Source organism: Hippocampus guttulatus, chromosome 4 (genome assembly GCF_054856545.1).
Source record: "Hippocampus guttulatus isolate MCC_2025c chromosome 4, RoL_Hgut_1.0, whole genome shotgun sequence".
Lineage (NCBI taxonomy): Eukaryota > Metazoa > Chordata > Actinopteri > Syngnathiformes > Syngnathidae > Hippocampus > Hippocampus guttulatus.
Genome location: NC_141264.1, coordinates 25,667,089 through 25,689,742, shown reverse-complemented (window position 1 = coordinate 25,689,742; position 22,654 = coordinate 25,667,089). Strand labels below are relative to the sequence as shown.

The 22,654-nt window shown below is 47.6% G+C and overlaps 1 protein-coding gene across 1 annotated transcript; it reads left to right on the top strand.

Moving 5' to 3' along the window:
* On the top strand, positions 1 to 22,654 carry map1ab (microtubule-associated protein 1Ab). Its single transcript, XM_086108545.1, has 6 exons — positions 1 to 24; positions 7,745 to 7,827; positions 7,962 to 8,099; positions 8,762 to 18,656; positions 18,806 to 19,038; positions 19,422 to 22,654. Exons 4-6 carry the CDS (start codon positions 8,915 to 8,917, stop codon positions 19,575 to 19,577), a joined length of 10,131 nt encoding a protein of 3,376 aa, XP_085964671.1. The 5' UTR covers positions 1 to 24; positions 7,745 to 7,827; positions 7,962 to 8,099; positions 8,762 to 8,914; the 3' UTR covers positions 19,578 to 22,654.

Sequence of the window (22,654 nt, the reverse complement as noted above, 5' to 3'; positions counted from 1 at the left end):
CCAAGTGTCACGTCCATCGCCAAGGTACGTGTTGGTGTCATTCCGTGCTGACGTTTTGCGTGTGTGCTGCATTGTCAATTCGAACCTTTGTATCTTTTAAATTTTGCTGCACTTTATGTAGTGTGGAGGGAAAGAAGGAGGACAGGATCAAGTCATTTAAATGTCGCTTGACATAAGACGAGGCAGTCGTCCAAGGCTTGATCCCAAAGTAACGGGATTAATGCTGTCGGTGATCGGTCGACTTGTTGTCCCACCTTGCTAAAGGTTAGACAGACAAACAACCGCCTCCTCTCTGATTTCGAGCACCAGCGCAAAAAAAAAAAAAAAAAAAAAAAAAGAGCGAGACATGGCGCAGATTCTGCCAAACGAACCCAGTGACCCTGCAGCCGGCAGGCACAACTCTCTTCAGGCGCCGGCAGGCCGGGGGCAGTGTTGTCGTCATGGTCACCGAGTCGGCAATGCCGCTGCCAGCTTGATGATGCGATGGCGTCATTTGGTGACCACGCAGGTTTGTGGCCGGAGCGCTTCTTCCTTTCTGATTCTGATGATTCATTCATGCTGTGGTGACGGCGCCTCACTGCAGTGCAACCAGCGTCTGTGTTTATGTGTTTTTGTGAGTGTGTGTGTGCGTATCCGTGCGTACAGAAAAACATCAGTGAGTTCTTGGTCACAATCGGAGCTACGATCAATGGGGGGAGTAGTGACTCGGCAAAACCTGTTCAGATTTAGACTGTAGCGCGCGTCCGTGTTTGTTTGTCCCAAGTTGTTTCAATTTCCAGTGCAGTGGTGCCCTGACTTAGGAGTTATTTTGTTCCATGAACAAGCGCAACTTTCAATTCACTTGCACATCAAATGAATTTTCCCTCATTGAATCCATTCCAATGCCCTGAATCCGTTCCGGCGCATTGAAAGGAAAATAGCACAGCGTTGTGAAATATAAATACAAAAAAAAGAAACGGTCGAAAATATTTTGGGCAACTGAGGCGAGGCTTTTTGACCTCATTTCGTGGAGGCGTCGATTAAAGATGAACCATCTGCATGGCTGAATTACGACCATTTATGATCATAATGACGCGCAGTATGTTTACGAGATCTGGGTCAAGTGGATAGTTTGCACTTCATGTTACTTCTTCTGCGTCAAACCCAGAGTTTAGAGAAATGTTTTGCACTTAAGTCATGTCAAGAAATCTAATCAACTTTCAAGCCACGAAATTAAGAATTGCTTTCCGCAGAATGAGAATTTTAGAACATACAGTTACACCAAGCTACAATCGGTCACAATTTTGTTCCTCAGGGAGGCGTTTTGGGTCCTATCATTTTCTATAAATGGAACATCTCCCCAGAAGGGTGGAAGCTGTTCCGACTATTTCTGTTGTTGTTTTTGAGTCGGAGTGGGTAGATGAGCCGTGTCCCGACGGAATTTGCAGCTTACTATGGAGACAGAGACGTGCAGGCTTGAAGATTAGCAGCCGGCTCGTCGTATACCGGGATCACATGACAGAGCAGACGGCTCATTTAGATGAGGTCCATTGATTGAGATCATCTTCACGGAAACACACACACACACTGCTCCATCTCATCTAATGTGTCTAAGTAGCTTAAGTACTGAGTATTATGAAGCGCCTGCAGCGCCTCATGACTCTTCCAGGACCAACTCGTTAACATACTTCATTAAGTCGTCCTATTAAAGGGTGAGGCCTCTTTCGTTTTCGGGGCTCAATGTCCGTCTGGGGAGTTTCGATGGCTTGCCAAATTGGGACCAAACCGTTTTTCACAGCCGCTAATTTCTGAGGACCGACGCAATTTGTTTCAGGACACTGGTGACGAAAATTTTAAACAATGATTCAGTAGGATGATTGAAATGTAGCATGTAGATCAATTGTTTAAAGACGAGCTTATACTAACAAGAACGCACTCTCCGTGCATGTGAACATTGAATAAGACGCTTTACCCAATTCAGTTTTGAGAAACATTCTTAATTGTCGTCAATTGGAGTGGTCTAAAAATAGGAATTCCAATGCGTAAAGCAACAAAACATTTTTAAGGATGTCTAAAAAGGAATTAACCTAAAACATTGAAACAACAAAACAATCAAACTAACTTCCAAGAGTTTTTTTAAAATTCTTAACTGAACAAGTGCAAAAAGAAAATACAGTAAGCTAATTGTAAATGTAAAATATACGTCAGCTCAGCCCCCCCCCCCACACCCCCATTCCAAAGACATGCATCCTAGGTTGACTGAAGATGATTAAAGGAGACTTTTTTGACTGCTATTATTCCTTCATGTATCTTCATTTAAGCAAAATAAATAATAATTCACAACAGCAACAAGCCAGAGATGAAGGAAGACCAATTCTACCTTCGAGACCGCAAACCAGCAGAGACTGCAGAGTGGCAATATGAAGGAATTGGAAGTTAGAACAGCTTCTGTTCTACCTCAGGGATTTCAGCATTTCATCCCCCCCCCCACCCCCCTGCAGTCCTCTTTTCCATAAATTACATGAGCCTCCCTCGTCTTCTGCAGGATTTTCTAACTGGGGCGCCTGATGCTACACTCTCCGTGTGCCCAGAGAGCTCATGATGAGAAAGCAAACCCCCCCCCCCCCATAAAAAACCCAAAGAGATGAAAAAGGAGCGCTAATGTGATGGGCTGACACGTGGAATTGCGGTTGGGCTCGCTTGTCGGGCCCGCGTCGCAGTCGAGCGCGGCGCCGGCCGACGTCTCTGTCGGTGCAGAGCGGCGTCGCGAAACATCGATCCCTCCTTGACAAGCCGCCCTCACGGGAGACCTCGCTTCCATTTCCCGCCGCCCTCTCCAATCTGCTGACTCCGCCATGCGCCCGACAGACACACCCGAACCCCGCCGTGACCGTAGGTGTGAAGGTCTCATTCCTGACGGGGCACACGTAGGGATTCACGAGAGGTTTGCGTCGGACAATGCGGCCGCTCACTTGATTTGAAATGCCAGGAACAAAAATGATCGCGACATGTCGTCTATTCAGCAATGCAATTTTGAAGGGCTGATTTGGAGCCAGTCCGAGCAGATTGCACCCTGGACCGCTTGAGAGTCAATCACTGGGTACGTAGAGACACAGAGCAGTCCAGAGAATATTCAGCCTTTCCCCTGAACTCAATGTAGAAAGAACCAATTCATGCACCGCACCGGGGGACCGTCCTTATTTAAATCTATACGACGAGCGGCTTTATTGGATCGTCCTGCAGACGCAGATATGCACTTGTTTTTATTCTGCACTGATTGCCCGCCACTGAGAAAAGACGCTCGGGACAATTCCCCGAGGGCCTCTCAATTCAGACAGTGGCCCACTAATAGTTGTGCAGCCAATTTAACAGCCTGCCACCTCTGAATGAATTGGGTTTTTAACCTCCCCGAAGCCGCTCCACAAGGCCCCATTTTCATCACTTTGTCCTTAAGTCGTCCGCAACACGGCAGAACGTGACATTCTTGCGCTCTTTTTCCAGCATCGACAGATGGAATGGCCCATCGAGGCACAATGGAAAGTCCACTTTCCAGCCTCTCCGTCAAGGTAGCCGTGTAGCACTGCGCTCACTACGCCGAGATTTTCCGAGGTCCATCCACGTCTCTTTCAACTTGATTGCATTCAGGTCGAGGTTTGTAAATATCTGCCTATGGCGAGGGATGTCGGACTGACTCATTGTTCTCTGTAAGTCCTACAAGGGTGTTGTGTTGTTGGCAAATTCGACGATGGTGTTGCTGTGGGGAATGGGAGAGCGCAGGGGACCGAGGACGCATCCCTGAGGTGTCCCCATCTTCAGAGTCAAGAGTAGAGGATGAATTGTTTCCCAGTCTCACGCTCTGGGGTCTGTTTCTGAGGAAGTCTAGTGTATGGGTGCACAGTAAGATGCTGACGTTCAGGTCGCTCAGCTTTGAAACCAAAAGCCAGGAATCCGAACCGCCAAACCGTCTGGGAAGTGCTAGTGTCCGCTCTACATTCAAATATATCTGTACTTTTCCCCCCTCACCAGCAGCTGCCATGAAGCAAAGCCTCGATCCAATCTGAATTTTTTTTTTTCCTGTCATGAGCTCATTTTGGTAGCATAACAACTTTAGCCATTGCTTGCTTGCTTCTGTACATGGTGTTGCCATCAACAGAGGCTGACATGCTTGGATGTGAGGAGTAAAAGCAGAATGTCAAGAAATTGAATTTTGAAGTGAAAATACCTGGAGGAAATAGCGTTGAAATATTTTGAGTCGTTACTTCCCTCCGCTGGATGCCAGAAATGAAAATGCACCCATGCTGCGACACGCAATGCGGTGTCAGGCTCCAGAGAGACGTCTGCGGATGGCGTTCCAGATACGGCCTGCGCACCAAAGGCATTGTGGGTATTTACGCTGCTCAGAGGCAGCGTGGGGAAATCTTTGTGCTGGCATGAAAGAGACACACACGCGCACACACACACACACACACACACACACACACACACACACACACACACACACACACACACACACACACACTCTTTCATTGTGTTGCGGATGTGTTGGCAGCCTGCTGGCTGTGTGCTATCTGTTCCTCCTTCAGGACCTTCGGAGTGATGTCATCATTGGCACGCCGCACACCGACACGGCTTGGCCAACATCCTGCCGCTGGCCGGAGTGACAATAGCGGCCTTCTCTCTCCCATGGTGGTCGGGGCCGCTCTGTTTGCCCGCATTTGTTTGCTTTTGGCTCGCAGCTTCACTCTGCCAATCAAAACAACAACAACACGTTACAAAAGTGCAACCTCCAAACGAACACAAAAGTGTCAAAATAAGTCGAGTAAACCCCCGTTGATCACACTCACCGTACACAGAGACCGTATCATCACCGTTTTTAAAAGTTGCTTTATGTACGGACACGCTTGAAACATTTCGATGAGTTTTGACACCGTTTAAAGTGTAATATGGTAGCAGGCTATCATATAACATCACTTTTACAGAATGATAAGAAGACTCACTCGCACAGTTGTCCAAATAAGAGGCGAAAGTGTGCTTGTCACTCCCGACTGAAATTTTACGTTCAATCAAAACAAAACAGAATCCATATTTAAACATCAAAACGAAACCATTTCATTTTGTCTCACAAAAGCTCGCTAGTAGAATGCCACTGACGGGCTAATTGAAATTCGCAAAGGTGCTATTTCTAAACCTTCAAACGGCTGCTACTTGAACACACAGGGAGCACACGATAATACTCACACAGGCATACTCGATGTCCTCATTGCTCTGTGGGAACCACAACTGTTGGGGGCCTTCTCTGCCTCTTCTTCTTGCTGCGTCAACACACGCGAGACTTCAATGCTGCCTGGGATGTTGTCGCTGATCATTCTATCAACATTGCACCGCTCTTACCCGGCATGCGCGCCTCAGCCAGCAGGGGGCCGTTTAAGACTTTTTACTCTACCGAAAGTCACGAGCTCACCCACGATCCTAATAAGGTGAAACCGATTTTGGAAGTACTGCAGACGGATGCTCGTTTTTGCTGCTATTCCGGTCAATTTACAGTATGCGCGTGACTTTCGTCCTTCAGGAGACTTAGCTCGTCGAGAGGCTTTTCATAGCTCAGCGGTTCAATCGTTCCCAACGCTGCCAAATCGCCGAAGCAGGATTAGCATCAGGCGCGAAGAGTTTATCTTTCCCTTTGACGTGGTGTTGCAGCTCATGATGCGGTTTGGTTTGAAAAAGGCTGCGTTTCATCCATTTGGAACCTGCCAGAACCCCATGAGCCGATGAACGCCGATGAGCGTAATTAGCTCACTTCAATTGAGCTGATTTAATGCAGAAAGCAAGATGGATGGCGGGATCATTTGGGCGCCGTGCGGGCGGGTGACATTGATTGAAGGGAGATAAGCGGGGGTGTTAAAAGTCTCCGGTCCACACTTTGCTATCGACACAACCCTTTTTAGACTTTGCGGAAATACAGAGGTCCCGCCTCTGTTATGTCTCTGCAAGTAACTACAAAAGCTGAAAATTGACAGCCAGACTTCATCCCCCATTTCCTTGCCAGGAAGTAGCACGTTGTATTCGTCATAATGTCACCCCATCGCAGGATTGGACATGTGGAACATGCTATCTGGAGCAGTCTCCTTTCAACAGAGCGCTCTCATTCGGGTAGTTCACGTGGATATTTATATCAAACGGGTCAGCACAAGAAAAAAAAAAAAAGGAGCAGAGGCACCCACTTCTTTCAGATCAGGGATGGGCATTATCTTTTATTGGTTCATTAGGATACAATACAGAGCTAATTTCTTTATTAAGAAATAACAACAACCAAAATAAAAGTGTCTTGGGGCGCTCGACTGGATTCATGACATTTCAATAGGGTTTCAAACTAGGGTTAGGGTCTGAAATTAGGGTCTTAAACAAAGGTTACCGTTTCAAAGAAGGGTTTTCAACTCAGGTTAGGGTTTCAAATGACATTTTTAAAGTTGAGTGAGGATTTCGAAGTAGGGTTTTAATCGAGGGTTATGATTTCAAATGATAAGTTTAAACCAGGGGTCTCAAACTCGGTTCCTGGATGGCCGCTGTCCTGCATGTTTCCCAAGTCTCCCTGTTGCAACACACCTGAGTCAAATGAACAGGTTCAATGTCAGGCTTCCGCAGAGCTTGCTGATGATCTGTTCATTTGAATCAGGTGTGTAGCAACAGGGAGACTTGGAAAACATGCAGGACAGCGGCCCCCCAGGAACTGAGTTTGAGACCCCTGGTTTAAACCGAGGTTACGGTTCCTAATTGGGTTTTAAAATTCCGGTTAAAGTTTCAAAGGAGGGTTTTAAACTAGGGTTAGTGTTTCACAATAGGGCTTCAAAATAAGCTTAGGATTTTAAATTAGGGTTTTAAAACTAGGTTTAAGGTTTCAAAGTAGGGTTTTAAACTCCTGTTCGGGTTTCAAACTAAGGTTTAAAACCAGGTTTAGGGTATGAAATTAGGGTTTTAAACTTGGGCTAGGGGTTTCAAAGATTTTCAAACCTAGTTTAAGTTTCAATTTATGGTTTTACACTGTGGTTAAGGTTTCAGAGTAAGGTGTTAAATAGGTGTTTTTTAAACAAAACCAAAAACCTGACCTGTCTTATTATAGGATCCCATCTGTGCTGACCCAAAAGGGGATTTGGAAACTTGACATCACCGCTGGGCCCCAACCAGTTTCCGAATTGTGCTGCATATTCCCGTTTATTTGTAATGGACTCAAGGTTGATTTACCAGAATGTCTTTGAAGTTCTCTAGTGATGTACTGTATGTGGTGCAGATTACGGAGGAGGATGGCAAATTCCGATTTCAATACTCAGCAGGCTCCAGTGGCCTATTTCCAACGTGTGTTTTTCGAGCCTTAATGTACAAGTGGGTGATTGGCCTGAATACGAGATAGAAAGCGGCTCAATTAAAGGGGACGGATTATGCAAACGTGACTTTTTAATTGCTCGCACACAAACCATCGGGTCCCCGTAGTGCCTGCCCACGCATCGAGGGAATCTTTTGACTGACAGAAAAACGTGACTCGAAGCGAGCTGCTCAGATGTAGATCATTGTTAGCCGTGCGAGTGTTGAAATAACACCACCCGAGGTTTCTTCACCCGTGATTTGGCGGTTTCCGTTTTTCAAGCGGCGGCTGAATAGGCAGTCCAAGTCCAAGCGGGGCAACTCCCCAAAACCAAATGGTTTCAACAGCGCTGCGGATGGGGCGATAGCGGCTAACGAGTTGCTGACCTTGTTTAATGTTTGCGTGCAGGACAAAGGACTCTACACCACAGAAGTGATGTCCTAGAGACGGTGGTGCTCGTCAACCCTTCAAAAGACACCGTCGTAGCAGAGGTAAGATCCATCCCAACCCGGCCGGCGCATTGATGAACACAACATTCCTTGTTTTGAATGCATTTGCTGTCTTCACCTTTTTCCGACCCTTTTAGTGTAAAAAGACACATCTTAATGGTCTTTGTGTTTGCCAGATCCAGTCTCTGATCACAGACTCGGCGGGACACAAGCTTCTGGTTTTGAGTGGTCCCAGCTCGGATCAGGGTGGCCTCCTCCTTCAAACAGGGCTTTTCACCTACGACACCTTTGCGACTATATTTTCTGATCCTGGGGTGAGTGCCAGATCCTCTCCTTTTTTCAACACGTTGGCCAAATTGTTCGTTAAAGGCAGAAAACCCGTACAGCGGTACCTCTACTTGCGAACGTCTCTTCATACGAAATGTTCAAGTTACGAAACGTATCTTGAAAGAAATTTCAAGATACGAAAGGTAAAAATACAGGATGGGCTGCTACTCGCAGCTCAGAGTTTCCTGAACGCAACATACTTATAGCTGGTCGGCCATTGGCTATTCCCGGGCATCATCCTGGCATCCCATTGGCAAAGAGGGACCTCGGGCGTTCCGATAGTTTTACATAAATGTGAATCACCCAAAAAAAGTGTTCACCAGTCGGGCGATCGCTCACTCTGCTGATGTTTGGCTTGGACATTTTCGAAGGATTGTTAAAAGACGACAAAAGCAAACGTCAAGTAGAGGTACCACTGTCCTTGAAAACCAACTCATGAAAATGACTTGCACTAAAGTGTTGGCCCCCTTGAATTAAGACGGTATTTTGAGGCAATCAAGGGTCCTCCAACTGGGTAATGACCTCAAATCACATGAAAATACCCCCCCCCCCCCCGATTTTTTACACGGGACAAAGTCAAAGTCGAAATCACAACATGGATGCGACATATCTTGGTTGACTTACAGTTCTGCTTCTGTTCCTCCTGCAGGTGGTTGAACTACTCGGCCCATCCATCCCCAAGCAGCAGGCTACACTTACCGTGTCCTGCCGCGGGGAGGTGGGCTGGAACTCCCTGGGACAGCAGCAGACCCTGCGGGAGTTCCTTCATTACAAACTAAACCCTGAGCCCGTGATCCTCAAGATGGATGGGGTCGCCGAGTTTACCGAGTACATCTGCGCGACGGTCGACGTCCCCTCACCCTTTGACCTCCTCGAGCCACCGACATCTGGAGGTTTCCTGAAGCTGTCCAAGCCGTGCTGCTACATCTTTCCCGGCGGGCGCGGCGACTCGGCCCTCTTCGCCGTGAACGGCTTCAACATCTTAGTCGACGGCGGCTCCGAACGCAAATCCTGCTTCTGGAAGCTCGTCCGCCACCTGGACCGTATCGACTCCATTCTGCTCACTCACATCGGCGCCGACAATCTCCCTGGGATCAATGGAATCCTACAGAGGAAGATCGCTGAGCAGGAGGAGGAGGGATCTCAAGGCTCCACCAACGGTAGCGATTGGTTGAAGAACCTGATCTCTCCAGAACTCGGTGTGGTGTTTTTCAATGTGCCAGAGAAATTACGCATGCCGGAATCTCATCTTAAGGTCAAGCGCAGCATCGAGGAAGCCTCGCTGACTTTGCAGTACCTTAACAAACTGGGAATTAAGCCGGAGCCTCTCTATCGAGTGGTCAGCAACACGATTGAGCCCATCACCCTGTTCCATAAGATGGGAGTGGGACGGCTGGATATGTACGTTCTCAACCCGGTCAAGGAAAGCAAAGAGATGCAGTTCCTCATGCAAAAGTGGGCGGGCAACAGCAAAGCCAAAACCGGCATTGTCCTGCCAAATGGGAAAGAAGGAGAAATATCTGTGCCCTACCTGACATCAGTGACTGCCTTACTTGTCTGGCTTCCCGCAAACCCGACGGAAAAGATTGTCAGAGTTCTCTTCCCAGGAAACGCGCCTCAAAACAAGATCCTAGAAGGCCTGGAAAAGTTAAGGCACCTTGACTACCTGCGTTATCCTGTAGCGACACAAAAAGATCTTGCTTCTGGAGTGCCTCCTTCTGTGGTCAAGCAGACAAAGTTAAAACAAAGAACGGAAAGCAAAGAGAGCCTTAAATCATCCCCGAAGACCACCGCAAAGGTCACCAAGGAAAAAACGGAAGGACAAGATGATGCCGGCGGCGCAGAGACAAAGAGCGATACTGCAAAAGAAAACCTGTCTGTGAAAAATGAACCGACAAAACCAAGTAAAACCATCAAATCTAAATCCGACATGCCAGAAAAGAAGAAACTTCTCAAGGAAAAATCCCTGAAAAGGCACCCCAAGGAAAGGGTGTCCAAGATGGATGAGAAAAAGGACAAAGAGAAGAAAGAGATCAAGAAGGTCAAGAAAGAGGAGTCTGCTAGAAAAGATGAGAAGAGAGACGTGAAGTCCAAAGACGACAAGAAAAAGGACACATCCAAACCGGAGCTGAGAAAAATGGCAAAGCCTGACCTCAAACCTCTCACGTCAGAGGTCCGAAAGACATTACACAGAGCTAAAGTGTCGAGTAAAACAAAGACCGGAAAAGCAAAACCGGCAAAGGCTGAATCCAAGCAAGAGGAACCAAAGACCACAGAAGACAAAAGTCAAGAAAGCATTCAAGCTGAGCCAACACAGAATGGAGTTCCTCCCTCCCAAGACCTCACCAAGGCAATCGAAGTGATCCGAGAAGTAGCTGTGGCTGATCGAGCAGCGCCGACGTGCCGTGATGAGACTGAATTGCGGGCGACAGCTCAAAGCTTTACCCATGAGAAGACACAAGCACCAGAAAGTGTCATCCTCCCCGCGACGGAGTCTCCTGGAAAGGAGGAACCACTACCGGCGAAAGCCGCTGTTGAGGCACAACGCGACAACAACAAAGAATTGGAAGAGACTCAGATGTACGAGGACGAGGGAGCTGCATCCCAGGATGAGGAGGAGGATGAAGAAGACGCTCCAACTGCTGAGGCGAGGACAGAGGACGAGGACGAGGAGGAGGATATGGGGATTGGTGAAGAGGAAGACGAATTCCCGTCACGAGAGCATGACGGCATGGACGGAAAACACGAAACTAAAGACACGGAGGAATCGGAAACACTCGGCGTAGCAGATGTCGACACAAAAGAGGATGAAGAGAATGAAGAAGAGCCAGTGGAGAAGGCGGAACTGGAGGAGGTCGAAGATTTGGATGTGATCGCGGATGAAGAAATCACCAGGGAAGGTGTGGCTCGAGAAACCAAAATCGGCACCTTAAGCCAAGCCGAAATTGAGGCGGAAGAGGAGGAAGAAGAGGAAGAGGGCTACCTTTCACATGTGGGAGGGACGACAGCGGCCATCAGTGCAGGAACTCCCGGAGGCGCAGTCGTAGAACCCGTCTCCTATATCCAAGACGAGAGCATTCCGGGCTACTCTGAAACAGAACAAACCATCTCTGATGAGGAGATTCACGAGGAGGCCGAGGAGAGGATACCACACCTTCAATATGACATCGGTTCCAACGATGTCTCGGTTCCAGATCAGACCGGATCATTTGTCAACATTCACGGCATGAGGGAGATGCAGGCTTCGGCCACCCCTGGGAAAGGTTTCGTGACGGGCGCTCAGGAGCAGCTGTCATTGTTTACCAACATATTCACTGCTCCTCTGGCAGAGGAAGAACACGTTTCCTCGGCCACGTCCATCACAGAGTACGACAAAATGTCCTCGCTCCCCACTTCTCTTGCCGAAGACCAGTCTGTGGCGTCCGCCGTCGCCCCCGAAGAGCCGGCAAAAACCAGGGTGACGACTGAGCAACTTCTCTCGTCTGGAACGCTTTCACCGTCGTCTCTTGAAGATAAGTCACCTTCGGCTGACTTACAGCTTCCTCTTGAAGATGCCAAAACGGCCTCGAAGCTTCCCGATTCCCATGACGACGACGATGAAGAAGAAGAGGAAGATCAGACTCCCAATGTTGATATCTCACTGGAAAAACTCCAAGAGGGCTATGCCTTATCCCCCCAAATAAAGTGCAAAGACGAGGAGGTTGAAAAGCAATCTGGCTCTGCATCTTCTGTCGCCAAGTCAAAACAGGAGGACAAACCGGTCCACTTTCCAGATGAAGAGGAGAACATTGATGCAGTGGCCTCCAAGGGTATTTCATCGGCCATGCCTCCCAGGCCTTTTGGCTCAGACTCTGTTGCCTCAGAGAGCGAGGAGCGTTGTTTCAGTCCAGATGACATCACTGTCAAAATGGCCTCCCCGACACAATCGGGACCGCCGAGCGCATCTCATTCACCCCTTCGACATGCGCCGGTGGGAGCGTTTCCTGACTCGGACCTCCCCGAGCTCGCCGCCTCGACTGAAGACAAAACCGGAAAGAAAAAAGAAGACGAGGAGCCAAAAGACAAGAAGACGGAGGACAAAGCATTTGAGAAGGACTTGACGGATGTTGTACCAGTCAAGGAGCCGGAACAAGCCCCAGAAGAGCAGACGATTACTAAAGATGAACCATCAACAGAAGTTCAACCACCTGTGTCGGGACGTAAGTCTCCCAATGAACAAAGTCAAGGAGGACGTGATGAATCCCCAGAAAGACACCGCCCTTTTCATGACGATGAAGATCACAACAAAGGCAAAGCCTTGGATAATGGCAAATCTGCAGTGAAAACAATTGTCATGACCGAACAAGAAGATAGTGTTTCCGAATTACAAGAAACGGTGGATGAACAGAAATCCAAATCTGCTCTTCCGCTAGATGCTGGTGACATTTCACCCATTCAGGATGAGGAGCTAGCAAAAAATGTCACTAGTTACAACGTTAAACCTGTGAAAAAAGAATCATTTGATGCTATCCTAAGAGATGATCCTAAAGAGTTGGAAAAAGAGACTGCTGCTTTAGCAACAGCTCCCAAAGAAGCGACTGTCGCTTTTCGGAACGAGGATGAAGACCATGACCTCAAAACCATGCAAATCAAGACGTCTGACGTCGTCGTGCCTCAGACTGAAGGCATAAAACCGGAGGAGAGAACGTCTGAAATTGTTGCCACAAAACCTGAAGCAAAGGAGATTCAAATTGTTCATGGCACACTGGCCACGGATGTTGCTTCAATTCAAATGCCTCGTGAGGATGTGAAGCAGGAAGTGACCGGAGAGGATGAAACAGTGGGTAAGACGATCAAGACCAGGCTCATCACAGACGAGGCCGACGCTACGTTGACCGAAAGCCCCAAAGGAGACATTTGTCTGGCTGTTGCGCACGTTACGGACGAAGAGAAGCATCAGGAGATGAAATTTACCATTCCAGCAAATTTGGAACCACCACTTGCAGACCAATCCGCCAAAGAAGCAGAAAAAGCACCCGATGCCACCGCCACTGGCATACCCGCTGATGCGGAGATGACAAGCAAGAGTGAAAAATCTGAGCATACCACTATGCAGGATGACATTTATGCTGGTAAACTGGACGAAAAGGCTGATGACAAAGTGGGCGACATCGCTAGCAAAGCATCCAAGGAGGAAGACGTGGCAATTGTGGATCAAAGTATCAAATCGATGGAAGAAGAAACAAGTAACGATGGGGTGTCGGTCAAACCCACTGAAAAGGAATGCAAAGATTTCATTGAAGTAAAACCAACGGCGGAAGTAGAGAAGAAGGTTGATTCGGAGGAACAAATAAAAAAGGGGGACACGAAAGAGACACAAAAGGAAGAAGCTTACGATAAGAATACATACTCTGATGATGTCGCAAAGAAAGAGGAAACGCAAGATGTTCGCGTTGCATCGACCCCAACCACAAAAGACGAAAAGGGCCTTACTAGTGACAAAGAAGCCAAAGAGTTGAAAGCAAGAGCGGCCTTTGAGGAAGCTAAAGAAATGACAAAAGATGGCAAAAATGCCCTGCTGGAATGCACGGAAGATCATAAACAGAAAGAAGCCAAATCGGAAGCGACCTGTGAGAAATCTGCCAAAGATGAAGTGAAGAACTTCATTAGTGAAGATGAAGCCATTCAAGACAACAACAAAGGAGAGCCTACAATAGGTCCAAATAGAGACAAACTAGAGACACAGACCGAATCCTTTCAGACACAAGAGGTTCAAAGGACTGTTGACGCTAATGTTGCGACGGGTGCTGTAAAAGAGGCAGACCATTTCCTAGCCCGGAGCATGGCTAAGGAAAAGACATCTGGAGAAGAAACCTTTGACAAACGAACTGCAGCTCCAAAAGAGGAGGAAAAAGAACGCGATGGGGTTGAAACAGTCGTTATTAGTTCCGATGATAAGATGGAGAAAGAAAAGGACGACGCTCATGTTGCCGAATTGAGCAAGGAACAGAAGATGGAGAGGGAACAGGAGAAGGAGGCAACCTGTGAGACAAAAGATCTGAATGAGCAAAAGACCAAATCAGAAGAGATACGAAACACGTCCGATGCGAAGGCGGAAGACGGCGGCGGAAAAGAGAGAGCTGAGACGCAACGCACCAAGGAGGAGAAGTGGGAGCGGGAAGAGTTGCAAGAGAAGGACCTTGACAAAACCTTGAAACAATCTGCGCAGGCAACATTCGGAGAAGCAGTGTTGGCTTCCAAGTTACACCACGAACCCACCTTGTTGGTTCAGTCTTCTGATGAAGACCAGGAAGAGGAGGAGGAGGATGAAGAATATATATGTATGGGCTCAAGACCTTTATCGGTTGAGCTGAGAAAATCCGAAACTCACGCCAGCTCTGCGGGCCAAACGTCTCCATTAAGCAATCAAACTCAAGAGGCCACACCCAGACAGACAGTAATCGTAATACCAACTCTTACAATGCAGGAACCTTCACTGGATGAAGAGAGCAAAGAGCTTTTAACAGAAGAATGCAGTCTTTCCAGCAGTGCTGCAAAACCTGGAAGTTCTCCTTCGCTGATCACCCACCCGGAGCCATCCTCAGCTACTGACTCTGCAAAGGGGGAGACAACTTCGATTCAAAAACAGGAGCCATCCCCTGATCGATCATACCCTCAGATAGAGCCAGAGTCCAGTTCGAGCACTGAGAGCCAGTCCAAAGTCCAGTCTCAAATTAGTCCCGTGGGTGTTGATAAGACGGCGCAAGAGGGGAAGCCCGGCAAAGAAGCAGAGCGGGAGAGGGAAGGAGAACGGGAGGCGGCTTCTCCAGGATTTTCACAGCCTTGTTCATACTTCCTGTTGGACAAAGACTCAGACGACAGCGGCCCGACTGATGGTTGGAAATCAGACGGTGAAAAGAAGGAGAGCACTGATCACGGACTCCGAGACGAAAGCAAAACTGTCGCCGCCTCCAAATACGATCCATATGAGAAGCCCATCCCAAAAGATCCTACCGCTCGAGAGGGCACAGATGTGTTTCAAGGTCATACTTTTGACATAAGCATGGACGATAACAGGAGAACAAGCCAAACGGGGTCAGCCGCGTTCCTACATAACGAGCAAGTCAAAGAAGCAAAGTCCTTAAGTCGAGTTGACCACAGCCCGCAGAGTGACAGCCACCGAAGTGCCTCGCCCGATCAAGAAGAGAGAGAGAAAGGGCAGGAAGAAGAGAGAGAAAGAGAAGAAAGAGCAGACACGTCTCCTGCCGAAAAGAGCTTTTTGGCTTTGGATATGCGAGACAATAAAATTTCCCAGGAGTCTTACAGTCCCAAAGAGGACAAACCAGAAAAATCGGAGAAAGAGAAAGAGGATATGGAGGGAGGAACTTCAGGAACATCTCAGACAGGAGGAAGGGATCAGGCGTCCACTGATGCCGTTCTTCAATCCACAGGGCTTCCATCAAAGCAAGAAACCAGCAACCAATTAGATCTCAGCACTGCACTCGCACAAAAGGACACCACAACGAAGGAGACGGAAAAAACACCGAAAGACAGGACCGGGTCCTCCGATCATGAAGGCTCTCCATCTGGTAGCTGCTCGCCAGCAGAGAAAGAGATTTTACCCCAAGGAGCTTCATCCTCGGTCAAAGATGAGCAAGCAAGTAAACCGAGTGCAGGCTTGGGCTCCTCGTGTCTGGAACATACACTAGATGACAACATTCTCGCCTCAGACAACAGTCATTCCGTGTTGGACTTCCCCAAAGGCAAAGAACACCTGGTCGATATTCGCTTACTTGTAGCAGGTGAAGATTTCAATGTTGATGATGATGATGAGGAGGAGGAGGAAGAGGAAGACTCGAGTGACGTTGACATGGAGAAAGGTGCCAGGGAGCAGTCTGAAAAAGAAACGTGCGGGCGTAGTCCGCCCTCTGAGGACTCAAAGAAAACCTCTCCTGAATCGAGCCTCCAAAAAGAGGAGATGGCCTCTCAAGCGACACCTGACGATGCCCTTGTGACGTCCAAGCAGGACACGAGTCAAATATTACAATCTGGTGACACTAACCTTCTTGGGAAGGAGATTGTCGATGGAGCAACAGCTGCTGGTACGACCAAACCTCCTGAGATCAGGAGTGAAGGCAAAACAACGACATCACCAGGCACGAGTGCTGTCAAACTAGAAAACATCTGCTCGGACACACCAAATGAAGCAAAGCTTCTCGAAACAAAGGGAGACAAAACATGTTTATCCCCTGGGCCGGCAACACCAAGCAAGCTATCGATTGCTGGTGATAGCCCTTCCTCTGAGGTCCAGCAGTCAGAGAAAAAGGATGCCGACAAAGAATCTCTATCGGCAAGCTTCGAAAACCGTTGCCAGTCATCACCCACGATCAACCTCAGCAGCTCAAGCCCAGCACCTGACCAGCCCACGTCCCCGTCAGTGCCTGCCTCTGATCCGTTTGCTCTGCAGCCTGGACGCTATACTGATCTTGGACTGAGTGGATCAGAAGGATACTCTGAGGTCAGTCAAGTAGGTCCAAAAGATCAACACCATGAAAGCCAACAAGTAACCTTAAGCGAAGATCGATATTACCAAGGAGACAACCAAGAGGAAAGTGTGACTCAAAGGCAAAGCTCAGATCTGACCGCTAAAAAGGAGAACCAGCTTCCCTCGTTACCTTGCGCCTTCACCGCCGCTTCAGCCGGGTACGCATCACCCGGCTCAAGTGTTACCCAGCATTTAGAAGACAGTGCTCAAAAGTTTGTAAGCGTATCGAGCGATACGGCCCAGCGAGTGACATTGTTGAGCTCAGCCCCTAGTGGCCTTCAGAGAGACGAGTACATGGAAGTGATGACCAAACCTACAAAAGAATATTCCCAGGCTGAGGAGAGCAAATGGTCATCGTCTGTTGTACCAAGTAGTGAGCCCTCAAAACTGGCAGACATTTTCTCCACACCAAAATCCAGTTCAGGTGCCTCGCCACAAAGGGCCGAAGCCACTGACAGGAGTTCTCAAGGCACAGCGGCAGATATCGTACGTGACTTTGACTGGCAAAAAACGTCAGATGAGAAAGACACTTTTTCATTACTAACTGCGGCACGTTTGACGGAAGGTACTTTGAATACTACAGACGTGAAGACGACACCGACCGTTGAGTCATTACCGCAAGTGACGACGGAAACAGCTCATCGCGTTGCCTCAGTCACTTCAGCAAGTGCAAGTGGTGCTATGAACACCTCATGTGCCGTCGCCGACCCTTCCAGAGCAGAGGAGGGAAAGCAGCCAAGCATAAAGACACCATACGATGAACAGGAGAGGACTACGGTCCACGCTGAAGTGGGACAGGAAACACGAAAAGCAGACATTGCGAAAGGACAAAAGGAAACAAAGTCTCTGGAGGACAGCAATGAAAGGATGAGCTCTGCAGTCGAGCAGGCTGATAAAGTGGACGTCAAGTCGAAAGGAGTCTCTGACTTCCCAGAGGCAATGGAAAGCTTTTTGGACAAGCCGCCAGAGAGATTAGAGGCAAGGCGAAAAAGTAGTATATCTGATTGGGAGCTGCTGCAGAAGCCTGATGATTTCCCAAGTGCCCCTCCACCAGGTTACGGTGACCAGGAGGAGGATGCCTTCGAATGGATGGCAAGCATCCACGGTGCCTCCTCAAACGCAACCTCACTCGGAAGAGCATCAAGCAAACCAAAAACCGATCGTCCATCCGACTTGAACACGGGAGATTGCTCCTATGAATACAAACAGCGTAAAGGAGAACTCTCTCCGTCCTTCATCAACCCGAGTCCACATCAGTTCTCTGGCGACGAGGGTGAAGAGGACGACCGAAGTGACCGCTCCCAGGAGGGAGGTGACGCAGCCCACGAGCAAAAAGCTGCTAAAACAAAGTCACACAAGCAAAGGCGTCACCATGGCGACGCCGGTCATCAGTCGTCCGGTGCCGCCTCATTTGGACTGACCGCGACTTTAGCAGGAGAGGAAACACCTCCCACATCTGTGAGTGAGTCGTTGCCTTCGCAGTCCGATTCTGATGTGCCGCCGGGAACTGAAGAGTGTCCATCCATTACCGCGGAAGGTAACCTGGACTCAGATGAAGATGCGGACCATTTGCCTGCAGACCGGTTGTCAGCCTCAGGTGCTGCCGGTGGCCTACAGCCCTCGTCACCGAGGGCAGCTCAGCAGACGCACGATCCCCTCCCCACCTCGGTAAAAGACCCTCCTCCACAACCTCCTCATCCAGATGCGTGCATGGTGGACCCAGAGGCTTTCCTTCAGGACCTCAGCGACACAGGAAAACTTCTCAAGAAGGACCAGAAGGCCACCAAGGGCCTCAGGAAAGCCAAACCCAAATCGGCTTCTCCTGCTCGGAAGGGAGATGTCAAGAGGAGGTCCACCACGCCGGTGAAGCAGGCCCATAAGGACTCGGCCCCGCCTCGATCAGCATCCCTCAGGAGGAAGGACCCCGAGAGGAGCTCCAAGCTGTTGAAGATGTCAGAGAACCAAGGTTCGCGGAGTGACATCCTCAAGGGCCTGGTCAATGGAGTGAAAAGCAGTTCAGGTGCATTTTATTTTCGAATCAATCCGACGCCACGTGTGCTAAATCAATACAGTACCACGATGACTGTCAGGAGTTTTTTGATTCTGCCTTGATGTGGGCATGTAATGAAGATGCCCAGTTGCTTAAGTTGACCATGTGCGTGTGTTCAGGAACCAACGCTCAGAAAGCCCCTTCAGCTGTCCCACCCGGACCGCCGGTCTACGTGGACCTGGCCTACGTGCCCAACCACTGCAGTGCCAAGAACGTGGACCAGGAGTTCTTCAAGCGCGTGCGAGCGGCATACTACGTGGTGAGCGGGAATGACCCCAGCGGCGGAGAGCCGAGCGGCGGCGTCCTGGACGCCCTGCTGGAGGGCAAAGCTCAGTGGGGCTCCAACGTGCAGGTACTCACGCAGCTGCTTATTTCGCTTTCAAAATACATTCTTTGACGTTTAACTCAGTAGGGGTTATTTTTAGTTACTGAGTACCGAGACTAATTCAAGTATCGTAACGTAGTGAAATAGTTTTTGTCGACTCAAATCCAGAAAGACGTAGATTATTTTGTCTAGTATATCATTTGAGAAAGTTACTAAATAATAAAATATTTTCATTACCTTGTTATGTGATAGGAAGCAAAATATTAAAAATGAGAAATTTTACACCGCTGCAAGCGAAACCTTGCGACAATAATAATCCACTTTTAACCGAAAGCTCGTCGTAACAGTGCACTTCATGACTTGTCGACTGATCAGTGTTTGCTCCTTGGTGACATTTTGTCTCCCTGAAGGTGACCCTGATCCCGACCCACGACACGGAAGTGACCCGCGAGTGGTACCAGCGCACGCACGAGAGGCAGCAGGACCTCAACATTATGGTCCTGGCCTCCAGCAGCACCGTCGTCATGCAGGACGAGTCTTTCCCCGCCTGCAAGATCGAGTTCTGACTTGCCCACGCTGCTCTGCAATCGACCCTTTGCCTCGTAGCAAAACGCACTTAGACAGCCATCAAGTTCATGCACACCGAAAATGTGTTTTTTTCTTTACTCAATTTTATTTTGTCCATAATATTAGAAGATATATTAGAAGATAAATATATACACACACACACACACACACACACACACACACACTCTATTTATTTTCATTAATTTGGATTTTCTTCTTTCCCACCTTCCTATTATATCATGAGTCAAATTTAGCGACACATTAAGGCCACACACACACACAAAAAAGACGGAGATGAACCGAGGGCTGTCCCTAATCATTTGACCCAATTATGATACCTCATTAATGATAATTTCAGAAACCAGATCTCGTGTTTCTTGCGTTCGCAAGCCACAATAATTGTGCGGGTGTCGCTCATGATGGACGTTGCAGCCCTAATTGTCTCACTGCTGCTTTTTATTCATTTAATTATTATTATTTTTTTTTTTTAATTTGGGGAGGTGGAGGGGGTGGGATGTCAATGCTTGTTTTCCCTATGCTGCTTTGGAATAATTTCAAAAAATTAATTTAAATTTTATTTCTATTTTCATAGAAGAGTATAAAACATATTCTTTTTACATTTAGATTTAAACATATATTTATAATAATAATGAACTCTCTGCTACTTTATAAAAAAAAATCCTATCTTTTATGAGATTTAAAAAATAATTTCTCTTCATTTTTACTGTGCGGCAGTTGCGAAGAAAAGTGACGGATGTTTGCGCACTAACATGAACAACCTTCTCGAATGTTTCTCGACATGACATCGGCAACGTCGACAACACACTCATGTAGCAAACAGAAGCGTGTTTGTTTTCCAACAAAGCTCAAGGACGAGACCAAACATGAAATTCAAAAAGTCCGTCAGTCAAGTTCATGGCTCGCGTTGGATATGAAAATGAAAAGGAATGTCTTTGTACCAAACCAGAATGCACTTTTTCCGCCCCCGCCCCGAGAAGGAAATGGGTGGGGTTTAGTTGTTTGTATTGAAGCACAGAGATGACCTCAACGACCGCAAACACACGTTGTAATATGTAAATATTGAGCATTAACAACTATTTATAAATGAGCATGAATGAATGACGGCGGCGGCGACGCTCGCAGGAATGTGATCTTTTGTTTTTTTCCAAATATCGCATGCTTTGAGGCGGGTAGCTGACAATGTTGACAGCGATTGATTTAGCTTTTATCGCGCTATAAATTTGCAAATAATTCTGCTTGGAGTCTTCTAAGCAATAATTGCGTTTGTCGTTTTGGGCTCATTTAACGGAATCCGATTGTACCTTCCACCAACGCGTACGATGCATTGCAGAAAACTGGCAAGTAGCAAATGGTTCGCCTAATTGCGTCGTTGCCAAAGCCGCGTTAAAACGGAAAAGAGGAAAAACGGAATTTTTAGCTAGCACGTTGGTACTTTTGATTGATTTGTTAATATAAAGTAAAAAATAATTTGGGCAATTATGCTAATAGGGTAACAATATCACACTCAAAGCGACAATTGCAAACAGACGACAATAAAAACAAAAACGGTTACAACAGCTAAATCCAAAAATGGAACGCAAATGCAACGCAATACAGATAAAATGGACACTTTGATTTTTCTTCCGTTTTTGTCGTCATGGTAAACGTTATTTTCATAAATTTACAACTTTTTCATAACATTACATCGTAAGATATGGCTTTTTTTTCATACGTCGCATATCACTAACACCTCATTGTCGCACCTTTTTCTCGTAAGATCACGCCCTTGTTTCAGTAAAGCAACGATTTAATTCTTGTGACATTACAGCTTTTCTCCACACTGCTCTCATATCACACTTTTCTCGGCGCGTTACGACTTTTCGCTAACGTTTCAATTTTACCCTGATAACATTGGAACTTTATTCTCCAAGGAGAACTTGTTTTTCTTCAAACCTGGGTGTGATCTTACAGTTAACATTTTGACTTTTGACTCCTATTATTTTTCTGTTCTGTTATCTTTTCAGTTTTATTTTTTCCCCCCCAACAATTATGGCACCCTTTCACTGAAACTTATTTCGCATGAAATAACTTCGTACAGAGATTCAATATACGCACACCAGTTAATCAATGCCTGCAGGTAGTTTAATCAGCGGGTTTCAAAACGGGCTTTTGAATGAATACAAATTATATAAAATGAAAGTGAGCGACTGAGCACTCGCGTGTGTGCTGGTCGCTGTTCAAAAGTGTCCAACTTACCAGTTTTTTGGAACGCAGCATTGGCAGGCTGCGCTCATGGCGCGTTTGAGCGAGCTCGGGAAACTCGCTTTTAATCAGCGTACGCGACTACACGTCAGAAGACGGAAACTTTCTCGGCGACGGTAGAGCGCTGTGAGACGCAAAAACCTCTTTTTGTGAATGTAACAACGCACAAACCACTCAGAGGTGGATTGACACGGCAACACAGGCATGGCAACTCCTCAACAGGACCAATGACGGCCGGCCTCGGCTGCGACCTTCTCCAGACTATGACTTGGATAAGAAAACATCCAAACGGTCAAACACGACACGAATGTAACGCGCTTGCTCTCTCTCTCTCTCTCACACACACACACACACACACACACACACACACACACACACACACACACACACACACACACACACACACACACACACAGACACTCTCTGTACATATCTGTGAACGTAACATTTTGCTTCGACAGTGATTCCAAGCCCCCAAGAGAACATCATGTAATCCTCTTGCATGTGACTTATTTGGTCCTAATCCTGAATGTAATTGTTGAACACGGCAGTAGCGCTAACGCTAAAGTCCGAACGCCGATTTCGGCTGTGCTTCTGTTTGTTTCTGTCGTGATCAAGATGCTGTAAAGCGCTAACTTATGTTTGACGCTCTCGCTCTCTCTTTCTGGAAACGTATAGCAACATTGTCCTCCTCCTCTGGCGCAACTGTTTCAACTCTCGCTATCTCTCTCTGGTCAAGTAGAAGTGCTGCACACGCATTCATCGTAAAAGGGAAACAGCCCGGTGATCAACAAATAAAGTACACTCAACTCCA

Excerpts from the sequence above, each read along its gene's own strand:
- map1ab (XM_086108545.1), top strand. The coding sequence starts at position 8,915 with ATGGATGGGGTCGCCGAGTTTACCGAGTACATCTGCGCGACGGTCGAC. Across the intron at positions 18,657-18,805 it reads TGGAGTGAAAAGCAGTTCAG|GAACCAACGCTCAGAAAGCC; the intron begins GTGCATTTTATT and ends GCGTGTGTTCAG. Across the intron at positions 19,039-19,421 it reads AGTGGGGCTCCAACGTGCAG|GTGACCCTGATCCCGACCCA; the intron begins GTACTCACGCAG and ends GTCTCCCTGAAG.